Source organism: Indicator indicator, chromosome 6 (assembly GCF_027791375.1).
Source record: "Indicator indicator isolate 239-I01 chromosome 6, UM_Iind_1.1, whole genome shotgun sequence".
Classification (NCBI taxonomy): domain Eukaryota; kingdom Metazoa; phylum Chordata; class Aves; order Piciformes; family Indicatoridae; genus Indicator; species Indicator indicator.
This window is the reverse complement of record NC_072015.1, coordinates 34,749,027-34,761,777: the sequence shown is the minus strand read 5'-3', so window position 1 is coordinate 34,761,777 and position 12,751 is coordinate 34,749,027. Positions and strand designations below refer to the sequence as shown.

Below are 12,751 nucleotides of genomic sequence, written 5' to 3'. Positions count from 1 at the left end.
GAAAGGAACAGACAAAATTATACCCTAGAATAACTGCAGCTCCATTCATTGTTACATCAAAGAGATGAGAAAAACAGTGGAGGAAGACATCTGCGTTTCATTAAGATCAACAGACACACATATACTATTACAATAAGGTATTGTCAATGGATGCACAAGGGACACAAACACCAAATTTAAAAAGTACATAAGCAATAATACAGCAAGAGCAAAATAATCATACAACAAGGATAAAATATATCAAGGCAACACACCAAATCATTACTACATAAGGTTAGCTGTAGTAATTAAGAAAGATACATCACCAGTTGCCCTAATACTTTACCATCATGCAAATTCACAGTTGCTGAGGAGCCCCAGTTGCAGCGAGGATTTGGAGAACCTTTCCTAGCAATTGGGAGGTCCTAAGCAGTGTGCCCAATCGTAAGTGAGGCTTCCCAACAATCGCTGCAAGATGGTCCAGCTTTTATGTTGTTTAATAAACAAATCTATGTGATTCTAAATGTGGAAACTTCTGACTTTACCTCCTCTTTGATTTCCCTGGAGCCTGGTCAGAGCTTGGGAGGAAACCAAGAGGAGTGTCTTGATTTATTTGGCTTTGATAACACACCCCTTTCTCAAGGCCAGATATCTGACTTCATGGCCTTGGAGGTCTATCTCTAAATAAGCTAAATAAGTTACCATGGCTTTTCTTAATTATATTTTGTCTAAGCTACATCTTTTACTAATAACCATATATATTTCACTAATAATCACAGAATCAGGTACTAGTAATCAATCATAACCAGTAATCAACTATTCTTATCACCAGTAATGGCAGAAAATACAGATCTATAATTATTTATTACTATCTTTAGCTTAAAAAAAAATAATAATAGATGCTAATATTGTCTATTCTCCTAAGATACTGCTTAAGAATGTGCCAGAAAAAAAAAAAAAAAGAAAAATCAAGGCTAGAACAACGTATGACTGACAAATCTAACAAGTTCCAGAATTGAAGCCTTTATACATGAGCCTTTACAGCTACTTATGAGAAACACTTAGCATAGATCTGAAAGACTACGATTAAGAACATTACATTGCACCTGTGACTACTCAAGAACAAACGGAATTCACTGAATTCTAAGACAAGTGTAACTCTTCCAAGGACTGACCACAATATTCTCCACATTAATCACTTCTTTCACAAGTTTGCCACACTACATCTAGTTTAGGCCTACATTTCTGAGAGCACAGTCTTTAATAACATAAGCCTGCACTTTATTGTCTGAAAAGCCATCAAGAAACAAACTCACCTCGCAATAAAATATCTTCTTTCCAGATTCCGGTTTGCCATTTTCTGGCTTGACTTCTTCAGTCGCAGTGCTCATCCTGCAAATCTGGTTCACTGTATGCAATAGGGGAAAAAAACATAGCAAATCCAGCTCTTGTCCACGCGGTACCTTAAAGCAAGCAATTGGGGGTGGCAGGGAAGCACCACCTGAATGAATTAATTTGATTGTCTTCTTTCAATGCTTTACTAGATGAAACCACATTTTTTCTCACCAAGACACATCCCTACAGCCTTAAGCCTTCCGGTAAGGGTACCCTCCCCGTCTTTCTGTAGAGGTCTGACAGAGCAGCCGGTCCCCAGGAAGCACAGCTCTCTGGCCGCGTACATCCCCACTGCTCCCCCGACAGCCGCTGAAGACACGACGCTACCTCAGTACCGCTGTCCCCCGGCGCCTGCTTCAGCGGAGCTGCCAGGCCCGGCGCCACCCCCCCGCACGCCCTCAGGCCGGCCGGTAACGACGGCAACGGCCCAACGGCACTCGTCAGAGCGAGTCCCTACCTCCGGCTCGTCATTTCCGCTGCTTCACACCGAGATAGGCGGCGCTGAGGAGCTGAAACCAGCGACGGCCCGGATGCCGCACCCTTCCAGGGTGGCAAGTAGCCAGTGGGCAAGAAGCCGCCCACCTTAACCAATGAGGACCTGGCGCTGCCTCGCGCGGCTGGGAGCCCAGAGCCCTCCGTTCCCGCCGGGGGCAGCAGCCCCGCCTTTGCCGGTGGCTTCCTGGCGCCCCCTGAGGGCCTGGATGAGGAACGTAACGGAACGTAACGGTCCGCAGGCAGTCGGGGACGCGGAGCTCGGCCGCCGCCGGGCCTTGCAGAAGGGGCAAGAAACATCCTCGGCAACGTTTTTAATTTAAATGCAAATATTTATTTCAAAATGTCTTAACTTTATACTTCTGACTGGTAATAAATGTAAAATATAATTTAAGAAATATACTTGAAAGTTCCTTCTAAAAGCAGGCTGAGAAAACAGTACACAAAATAACAGGAAAGTGCACTGGTTTTAAACAAAATTCCGAAATAGCAAATCCACGTTTCACTGCCTGTTTTTCATTAGCCTGCGAGTGATACATCTTGACGTCTATTACACTTGTATAGGAAGCAGCAGGGTCCATACAGGTTAGGATACGTGTTACCAAAGGTACTTTTCTTGTTTGGCTGTCACAGGAGTTGTTGGGTTAACTATCCCAGGCCATCACTGGGGCTGGAGCTGTGGCAGCCCCCCAAAATCCTTCAGTTGTCAAAGCAGCCCACACGTGTGCCAGAATCACATGCCTAAATGCAGGAGTTATGCTTACAAACCAATACCTGTTGAAATAATGCTGTGTGGTTGTGGTGTTCTCTCCAGAAATGTGCCCTTAATTTTGGAAATCATGCAGTACCAGTTAAGCCAAAACTGTTGGTACATCTCCACCTTCTTTTTAAATCATGTGTTCCACAGTTATTTCTTCAGGAGGAGCAGGAGTGGCACCTTTAATACAGGATTATTAGCAGAGTCGATAGCAGACTATACCCCTTTTCAAAGTGAATGATGTTACTTGAACTGGTATTTTTCGTGGGCATTTCTGAAACAGTCAGGACTTTACATGGAGTCACATTAAAAGGCCTGATAATTATTTGTGGCCCTAACCAATTGAAAACACTGCGCTGTACATGTTGTGTAATGCTTCCATGCCCTTCCTTTTAAAAATGCAATTGCACAATGAAAGAATAAACACATGTAGAAAAAAAAGAAGCATAAATGGAGAAAATTAGTTATTGATTTTTTTGACACCAGATCTATACAGAAAAGGATTTGGTGGCATATATACTTGCAGAACTAAAGTGTTGGTAGCTCCTGACAGTACAGCCTCCTGAAGAGAGGATGTTTCGTCAGCAAAGTTTGAGAGTACAGCTGTGATTAGTGAGTACCTCTGTCTTATTAAGGAGGGCAGGGGAGAAATCGGGGATTGCACTTCTGCCTATCATTGTTCTTTTGGCACAATTTTTGAAGTATGCCTAAAGTGGAAATAAAGCCACAGAGAGTGAACAGAAGGGGTGGAGGCCACAATGTACCATCCTATAAAATCAAAAAGGTAAAAAGGTTAGAGGAATAAAAAGGAAAAGTTTTTTAATGGACACGACTGCCTTTGAGGATGAAAGTGCTCTTTGGTTTTATTAAGAAGCTGTATAGAGGGGAAGGGTTGTGAGGAAGGACCTTTTCAGAAGAGCAAAGTTTATTGACTATGTAGAGGAAGAATCTTTTTTGCTAATGAGAAGAACAGACAGAAAACTGAATACTGATACTGAAAATTGAGATCATTTTTTCCCTTTTCAAAGTTCTTTCTTAGAAAGACAAAGCTTAAAAATCAACAGTTGATGTTTGCCTTTCAAATCCCATTTAAAGTTGAACAAAGGGATGGCACATACAGTCAAAAAGTTTAAAAGAGAAAGGAAAAGAGATAAAAAGAAGGAAGAGTAGTGGGATAAAGAAAGGAAAGACCAAGGTGCCACCTAAGAAGAGGCAGAACAGTGGTATAATTCCTGAAACACCTTCTTGTGCAAAATGGAGAGCTCCAGTCCAGAACTTCACCTGATTTTTTTAACATAGCCTTTTAATTAGTCTAATACAATTACTAAGAATTGCTAAGCCATTGACGTTCTTCCCATTACCTTCTTCTACATTTTTTGTATTAGTCATTGGGTTACCATAATTCTACCAATACAAATGTGAAATGGGAAGCTTTGGCTGTTATACAGCTGGAGCTCTGATATATCAAGGAAATCCTGAGAAACTTCAGACTACAGAATTAGAGCACCAGCTGCACAGCTGAGCTACAATTGCCAGCAGCCAGAGTTAATGCAGATACTGAATTAGAGTTTCAAAGACTAACCCCCAGGGAAGGAACAGGGGAGGGGAACACTTCATGCCTCCTTAAAATGGTGTCTTCAGTCTCACTGAGAAATACAACTTAGCATTGAATTACATCAAATCCTTGTTTTCAATAAATTATTTTCAGCCTGAAAAGTTATAAATTCATTTCTACAGAAAAACTAAGGAGATGATTTCAGAGCACAGAATTAATAGCAGTGAGTGGGGAATTAATGCTGTAGTCACAGAATAATTACACCTTGACAGCAGTATATCAATTGAGGTGATCTTTTTTTCTCCCCAGAATTTGTCTCAACAATCTTTTTTTACTTTCTCTCCAAACCCCCAACCAAAGAAAATCTTTGCCTAAGGACAGGCAAGTGCTTTGAACCCCATATGTGTTTTTTTTGAGAAACTACTTTGTGGTTTTAGTGTATTTTTCAGCCTGTCATTGATGATTTTGCTCAGAGGCATTTTTGGTAGCATGATAGGGAAATGTATTTATAATGGCAAGAGCATATAGTGTGTCTATTCAAACATGACAAAGATATATTTGTCAGGGTGGTAGTGTCTATGAACAGCTATCAGCATCCCCCTTGTACAAATCTCCTTCAGCTCAGTATGAGTACAACATGAGCATGGCCACCTGCAGTCTCTTTTTTCACTAAGCGTGGTAGAGAAGTCTGCTGCAGTTGCAACACAGGATTTCACATAGGACTTTTCAAGATTTAAAAGAGAGAAAGAAAATCCAAGGGAAAAAAATCCTTTACTAGCAAGAAATTTTCTACAATCTGGTAGAGGTTTAGGTTTTTTGTCTCAATATAATAAGAAAAGTCTTTCCGTTTTCAATGTTTCCATAAGTAGAGAGGAAGAAAAGAAGAGAGCAGAAAGAACGAACATGAAAAACAGGACAAGGGTTCTATGCCTCCATTATTCTGAGGTTGGGTTTTTTTAGTTTCATGACACCCTGATGAAAGAAAATGAGTACATTGACTTTTTTTCCCCACTACCTAAGGCAATGTAATTATTCGTAGGAAGGGGAAATGGTGTCTTTTAGATATTTTGATTAAAATATCAGACATTAAGATCAATTAATAGCTTTTCTGAAATAACTACAGTGGGTGAGGCTGTCCTACTTAAGTTCTAATATGGCTTCACAACACAGAGTTAAAGGTTTCTAGGTAGCAGAGGCTGCCTTATCCAACAGAAAATTCCTTGTTTCAGGCTCAGTATTTTAAGCACTAGGTATTTCCAGAAGAATTGCACATGCCCTGTTGATCACAAAGGATCAGCACCTGACTGACCTGGCTGATGCTGAAATGTCAGACCTCCCTATACTGTCCAAAGGAGACTCTAAGGATTTTAAGAACGTATAATTGTGTTCTAATTATAGACAATTAAACCATAAGATGTACTTTACCATATTACAATCAAGGACTAAGCAGTCGGTCTTTCCTATAGAATTGAGGTACAGATCCTCGATCTTTGCATTTGCTAGTTAAATCTCCAAACTGAGAACCAACCAAAACCAGCTTACCTGTTGTACACTGGTGCCCTCACTGAAATTTTTTCAAAACAAAATGCTGTTTTAGTATCCAAAGAGTCTAAAATGAATATAAATTATTGGTAGTGTTGTCTAGAGCAGAGGTCTGACCCAGTGTCAGCCGCCGGTGTAACTTCATGCCAGCAATCCTTAGAAAGAGCAGCTCAAATCAAGTTGGTTGTCAGGTAAAAATAGTGGCTTACAGTGGTGTACTTCAGTTGGACTAGCATTTGTATGACACTCAGCAGCTGTCCACTGATAGCTAAAATCAGGACACATTCTCAGTAAGGATGAGACCTTAATTGAAAGCTTTAGCTTTGATAGTCTCTGCTGTCTGTGGATCAAGTGACATTTCAGCAGAAGACACATTCTTAGAGCTTTTAGAGCTGCTCACCTTCCATACAAACAAGAACCCCTCCCCAAACACCAGAATTCATGAATTCTAGAAGAAGAAGGTGGTCATTACATCTCTTGCATCAGATTAAATTCTCTTACATGCAGAAGCTTTATCTAACTTAATAATATCAATTGAGTAAAATGTGACTGGCTTTATTGGGAATGTGAAAAAACTCATTCCAGCTGAAATAAACCAAGAAAGCCTTAAAGTAAATGTAATTCATCAACAAAAAGCCTTTACTCAGTAATGGAGAAATCTGTAGAGAATTTTTGTTGTTACTAAATGTTGCTTTCACTCTGACAAGAGTAATCTGCTTAGTATAGTTCTCCCACTGTAGTCCTGCCAGGAGATACTTCTAAGCACAGACAAAGCATTCAGAAGCCCCCAGTCCTCTACAGAGTTGTCCCTGGTGTGACCACTGATGTCTGTGCAAAATGGCACTAGTACGTCTAGATGAGGATAACCATGTTTTACAATCATATTGCATAAATATAAATGATGAAAAGTACAAGATAGTGCAAAATCAAGCCCAGATACCCTCATTCAGAGGGGTGTGACATGGAGTCCAAGTGTGAAATTTAACAAGGATGTTCTCAGTAGCCAGGCTGGCAGATCCTCCACTTGCCCCCAGCCATCTTTTCCCACAATACCCTGCCTCCACACTACCCAATTTCTGCCAGGCAGCTGCACAGGGATCTGGACTGTAGGATATTACACAGTACCAGCATATGTGCAGCCACAGCAGACTCTCTGGCACCATGACATAAGCAGTGCCACTGCTACACAACAAGCACTGGACTATGACAGCAACTCTATGAGAGTCTAAAACAATTTCTGCTCTCATTCTTATAGCTTAGTGAATCAACAAGGCAGAGGTTGTGTAGCACTGCTGGTTTATGGGAGTCTCACTCTACATAAATACTCAGTTTGCTTGCCCAGAAGTATTTTTTATATTTTGGCTTGAATTTAGGTGATGTGAACAGTGGTGTACGAGAGAATAGTATAAATTTCACCATTGTGGTCTTACCTCAGAACAGGGTCTAAGTTGCATTGCACCAGCTGGCAGGAGTATTAAGGCAAGGATATCAAGACTGTCTCAAGAGGCAGCATGTAGCCAATAGGGAGCTGATCTACCTCAGAGACAAAAAAAGTAATGTTCTCATGGCTTGGGTATGGTCAGCTGTACCATGGGAGATTTAAACAAAGCTATAGTAAGAAATTATTGTCTCTCTTTACTGTCCACTCACCTTTGTGCTGGAAATACTGCCTTTTGCAGGACAGTCATCGAAAGGTATCATTTCTGTGTAAAGTGCAGCATTTCAGAACAAAACATCTTTCACAAGCACTTGAGTGACATGTGGAGAGTGCATATCTTTGCATCTGCCAACTGTAATGTACAGACAGCAACTTCTAGCAGAGAAGACAGTCTTGGAGAAGAGTAGTCTCCCAGGTGAAGAACTACTCCCCTTTTTGAAAACTACACTTATCCCATGTATTTCTACCATTCAGGAGAAGTTTATGCCACTTTTCTGGCATGTCTTTGCCAGTAGATACAGAAATGAAGACACTATTTATAACATTTTGAAAAATAAAACATTCATTATAGGGCTTCTTTCAAAAAGCGCATATACATCAAAGCTTTTTTTTGTTTTAATGATGTGGGTTTTTTTATAGATGAAGTTCATATAAAGTTGAAAGAGTGCAATTTTAAAACGAAAGTTAGTGCAGGAATCAAACTACAACAAAAACCAAAACAGAAGTTGTAGAATTATTATTATTTTTTAAAATACATTACTGCCTGGGTTCAAGGGAAAGCACACAAATCTGTTTTCAAAAGCACCAAAGTGCTTTTGGAAGGTATACATCCTCCAGATAGTTCTTGGTGAGATTAAGATTTTCTTTTGGGAGTGAAACCAGGATGTTTTTGAAAATAGCATACCTAATCTTAGTGTGGGATTTGGTTTTGATGTCAGTTGGTGTTGTCTAATAAGCTGCTATCAGTCAAAGAGATACTATCAAAAAAAAAAAAGTGCATTTCCTTTGTTAATGTTATAAGTAACAGCCAGGAAAATAATTGGAGAAGTGTCTTCTTCTCATGTCATTTAACAGCACTGGTAGAAGTCACTGGTAGAAGTGGATAACATCCCATTGTTCAGTCTTTCAAACAGTAGTATGAAAGGCTGATGGCTTCACAATGGAAAAATATAGATAGTAAAACAGTAGTATTATTAGGGAAACTTGGGAAGAACTTCAGTTTGAAGTGAAATAATTTAATGCATTTTACGAAGGAAATTTGTTGTGATTAATGCTATCCTTTTAAATAAGTGTTGAGAATCCCTTGCCTGTTGCCATCAATTTAATCTTGAGATGAAGAAACAAACAAAACCATACCAAAACCAAAACCAAAACCAAAAGTGAACTGACTGCACTACAGAGCATAAACATTTTCTCTTTGCACAGTGGCATCATAGAATCATAGAATCAAGAAGGCTGGAAGAGACCTCAAAGATCATCGAGTCCAACCTGTCACCCTAAACCTCATGACTATCTAAACCATGGCACCAAGTGCCAGTCCAATCCCCTCTTGAACACCTCCAGGGATGGTGACTCCACCACCTCCCTGGGCAGCACATTCCAATGGCCAACCACTCTCTCTGTGAAGAACTTTCTCCTCACCTCCAGCCTAAACCTCCCCTGGCACAGCTTGAGACTGTGTCCTCTTGTTCTGGTGCTGGTTGCCTGGGAGAAGAGACCAAACCCCTCCTGGCTACAACCTCCCTTCAGGTAGTTGTAGACAGCAATGAGGTCACCCCTGAGCCTCCTCTTCTCCAGGCTAAACAGTCCCAGCTCCCTCAGCCTCTCCTCATAGGGCTTGTGCTCAAGGCCTCTCACCAGCCTCGTTGCCCTTCTCTGGACATGCTCCAGCAATTCAACATCTTTCCTAAACTGAGGGGCCCAGAACTGGACACAGTACTCAAGGTGTGGCCTAACCAGTGCTGTGTACAGGGGTACAATGACCTCCCTGCTCCTGCTGGCCACACTATGCCTGATGCAGGCCAGGATGCCATTGGCCTTCTTGGCCACCTGGGCACACTGCTGGCTCATGTTCAGGCGGCTGTCAACCAGTACCCCCAGGTCCCTTTCCACCTGGCTGCTCTCCAGCCACTCTGACCCCAGCCTGTAGCTCTGCATGGGGTTGTTGTGGCCAAAGTGCAGCACCTGGCACTTGGATTTGTTGAATGCCATCCTGTTGGACTCTGCCCATCTGTCCAGCCTGTCAAGGTCCCTCTGCAGAGCCCTTCTACCTTCTAACAGATCAACACCTGCTCCCAGCTTGGTGTCATCTGCAAATTTACTGATGATGGACTCAATCCCCTCATCCAGATCATCAATAAAGATATTGAACAGGATGGGGCCCAGCACTGATCCCTGGGGGACACCACTAGTGACAGGCTGCCAGCTGGATGTGGCACCATTCACCACCACTCTCTGGGCTCGGCCCTCCAGCCAGTTCCTAACCCAGCACAGAGTGCTGCTGTCCAAGCCACAGGCTGACAGCTTGGCCAGGAGTTTGCTGTGGGGGACAGTGTCAAAGGCCTTGCTGAAGTCCAGGTAGACTACATCCACAGCCTTTCCTACGTCCACCAGGCTGGTCACCTGATCATAGAAGGAGATCAGGTTGGTGAGGCAGGACCTGCCCTTCCTAAATCCATGTTGGCTGGGCCTGATTCCTTGGCCATCCTTCAGGTGCGCAGTGATTGCCCCCAAGACAATCTGCTCCATGATTTTCCCTGGCACTGAGGTCAGGCTGACAGGCCTGGAGTTCCCAGGTTCTTCTCTCCGTCCCTTCTTGTGGATGGGTGTCACATTGGCCAGTTTCCAGTCTTCTGGGACCTCTCCAGTGAGCCAGGACTGGTGGAAAATGATGGAGAGAGGCTTGGCCAGCTCATCTGCCAGCTCTTTCAGCACCTTAGGATGAATCCCATCAGGTCCCACGGACTTGTGAATATCCAAGTGACTCAACAAGTCTCGAAGTAATTCCACATGGATTTCAGGAGTACAACACTACTTCTTGACCCCATCAACCAGTTCAGGAGGCCAGTTATCCTGAAGTCCTCCTGCCTTACTGTTGAAAGTGGAGGCAAAGAAGGTATGCCAAAATGACATTCACATCATGCCAGCTTGAGAAAAACAAATAGACCAAAGGCAGGAAACAGAAATAGCTGGACCTTGGTAATGAACTGTAGACAAGTGAGGAAAGATGACAGAGATGAATTAGCAGGTATACATGTGCAGGTTATTTTCTGTGGCTGAGGTTTTATCTTTCTTTACAAAGATGACCAAGATAAGGGCAGTGGAGGGAGGTGGGGGTGTTGGGGGTGTAAGGTGCAGGTGTGTATCTGTCTGTTTTTTCTCACACACAGATACACGCATGCACACGCTCAAAACCTTTCCACTGGCTTTTAATTTTTGTAACTCATTTAACCCAACTGGAAGAGAATCTACAACTTCTTCCTTTTAAAATTATAAATATTTCAAAGGTTATAGAATCTATTGTAAAAACGTACATTCAGTGGTTTTATGAGGCACAGGACCTGCTAATATATTTTCAGGGAAGCTCACGTGTACTCTGTTCTGTCCGCTGCTGGACAACGGTGGAGAATCCAGGGGCTCACGCTTGATTGCTTGAAGCAAGCAGGGCGTTTTAAATTCACATGGCATTTTAAACACCTCATTATCTGTCTCTTTCCCCTCCCCTGGGCTGGGGCTGTAGAAGTGGCCATAGCACGTTGTGTGTTGCAGGTCGGGCATGCTTTCCAAGCATCCTGAGGAGTTCTGAGGGCAAAACGGGGCCACTTCCTTGCTACGTGAACCCTTCCAAGCTCTGTTCAGGTTTAGGTTGTTGGGATGATTTGCTACGATGCATTGCCAATTACGTGGCGTGTAAAGGCAGTGCCTTGGCTTCTGACAAGGTGAGGCCAGCTCACAGAGTTCTGGTTCTGTTTTGAGGTGCACTCTACTGGGGTAGCTAAACATCTGCCTTCTCACTGAGCCATTCTCCTCCAGCCAGGCTCGATTTTGTGATGTCAGGTAGTTATCAGCAATGTTTTCAGAATCGGAATCATATTCCATTTTGATAGGCGTCTCCAAGGGAAAGGCTGTGTCATAGAGAGACTCCGAGGACAGTAATGGTCTCTGCAGTTTCAGGTGGTCCATTGCATAGTTCTCTGTGCAGCGTTGTACACCCGAATAGGACTGGCAGTTTTCTGCACTTCCCCAGTGGGAAGGGCAAGTTGATGCTAAATTTAAGAAACTTTGGTCTCTGTTGTAGAATGACCCAGTTCTCTTGTTTGAACATGTGTTCATTCGCTGGCTCATAGAACAAGAGCTTGAGTTTCTTACAGTCCAACTACTGTTTGTGGTGCAGTTGTTTTGAACACCTAAAACTGGTGTGTTAGAACTGAGAAGTTCCTCTTGCATAAAACACTCACCATTTGTATGAGGCTCAAACTTCACTTTTACATTATCTTGTTCATTTTTTACTGCTGTCCAGTTAAGATGCTTCCACTGGCCCAGAGTTTCAATGGCACTGTTATAGGAAAGTCCCTCCAGGTTTCCTTTCAAACCAGCAAAACCACTTGGTATCTTCAGTTGTTCATCTTCTTCCCTTTAAAGAACAGTAGAAAAAAAAATTCAGTCAATCAGAAGTTTCTAGTGGATGTTTTCTGGAGTACAAAAACAGAGTGGATCGACATATGTTACAAGCAATACTTTGCCCTTAATTTAATATGGGACTTAATCCTGTCCATATAGCCTTTGTATTTGTTTGAGAGGAAAAAAAAAAGAGTGCATGCATCTGGGCATCAGTGGGTGTTCACAGCTACCCTTCTGTGACACTGCTTAAGTTCTGACATGCATTTACTCTTCCATTTCAGGCCCAGAGTTCACAAAGACCTTAAATATTGTAGTACCGCATGGTAACTACCCTACACCTTTGTTCTTCCATTAAAATATATCTAAGTGATATCTGTATATAAAAAAATCCAGATCTAAAATAAAGAGTATCTTAAATGAGATCTATTTTCTTAATAAGGAATTATTTGGACACAGAAGAAATTTCTGATCAAAGTGATTTAAGGGAGAGCCACAGGGGTCTTATATCTTGATAATGCAGAGTTATCTGAGAGGAGATGAAATGCCTAAATTAAGTGTCTAGAACAGACACAGAAATTCATATTGGTTTTACTTGTCTAACAATTTTGTCTTTCATTTCTGATGGCCAGCAAATTAATTTTCCATGAACTCAGGCTGAAATACTCAAAATTAGCACAGATCTCTGGCAGAGAAAGTTGCCTAAGCATTTCCATGTCAAATGTAGCAGTTTTCTGAAGCTGGGGTCCAAATCTTCAGGTTCAGGATTTGTCTTGAATTCACTAACCTGCTGACTCCCAACCAGGTGGGATCAGTGTCAGTGCTAGGAAATCCCTCCCCCGCTCCCTATCCAGATAAAAAGCAAACATCTCAATAAGAAACAGAGCATGAAACCTGAAGAGCTAGCAAGGATTTAGAAGGCTTTTTCTTAGCTCGCTGTTAACGTTTTCCTTGGGTATGGACTTAATGTGCAAGT

General features: G+C 42.2%; 1 protein-coding gene across 1 annotated transcript in view; it reads right to left on the bottom strand.

Moving 5' to 3' along the window:
- Nucleotides 1-10,674: 10,674 nt before the first annotated feature.
- The window catches only part of AHRR (aryl hydrocarbon receptor repressor), a 66,044-nt gene continuing 63,967 nt past the window's right edge, over nt 10,675-12,751 (bottom strand). The window contains exon 10 of the mRNA XM_054381889.1: nt 10,675-11,791. Within this exon, the coding sequence (XP_054237864.1) occupies nt 10,675-11,791 (1,117 nt within the window). The remainder of the gene's footprint in view (nt 11,792-12,751) is intronic.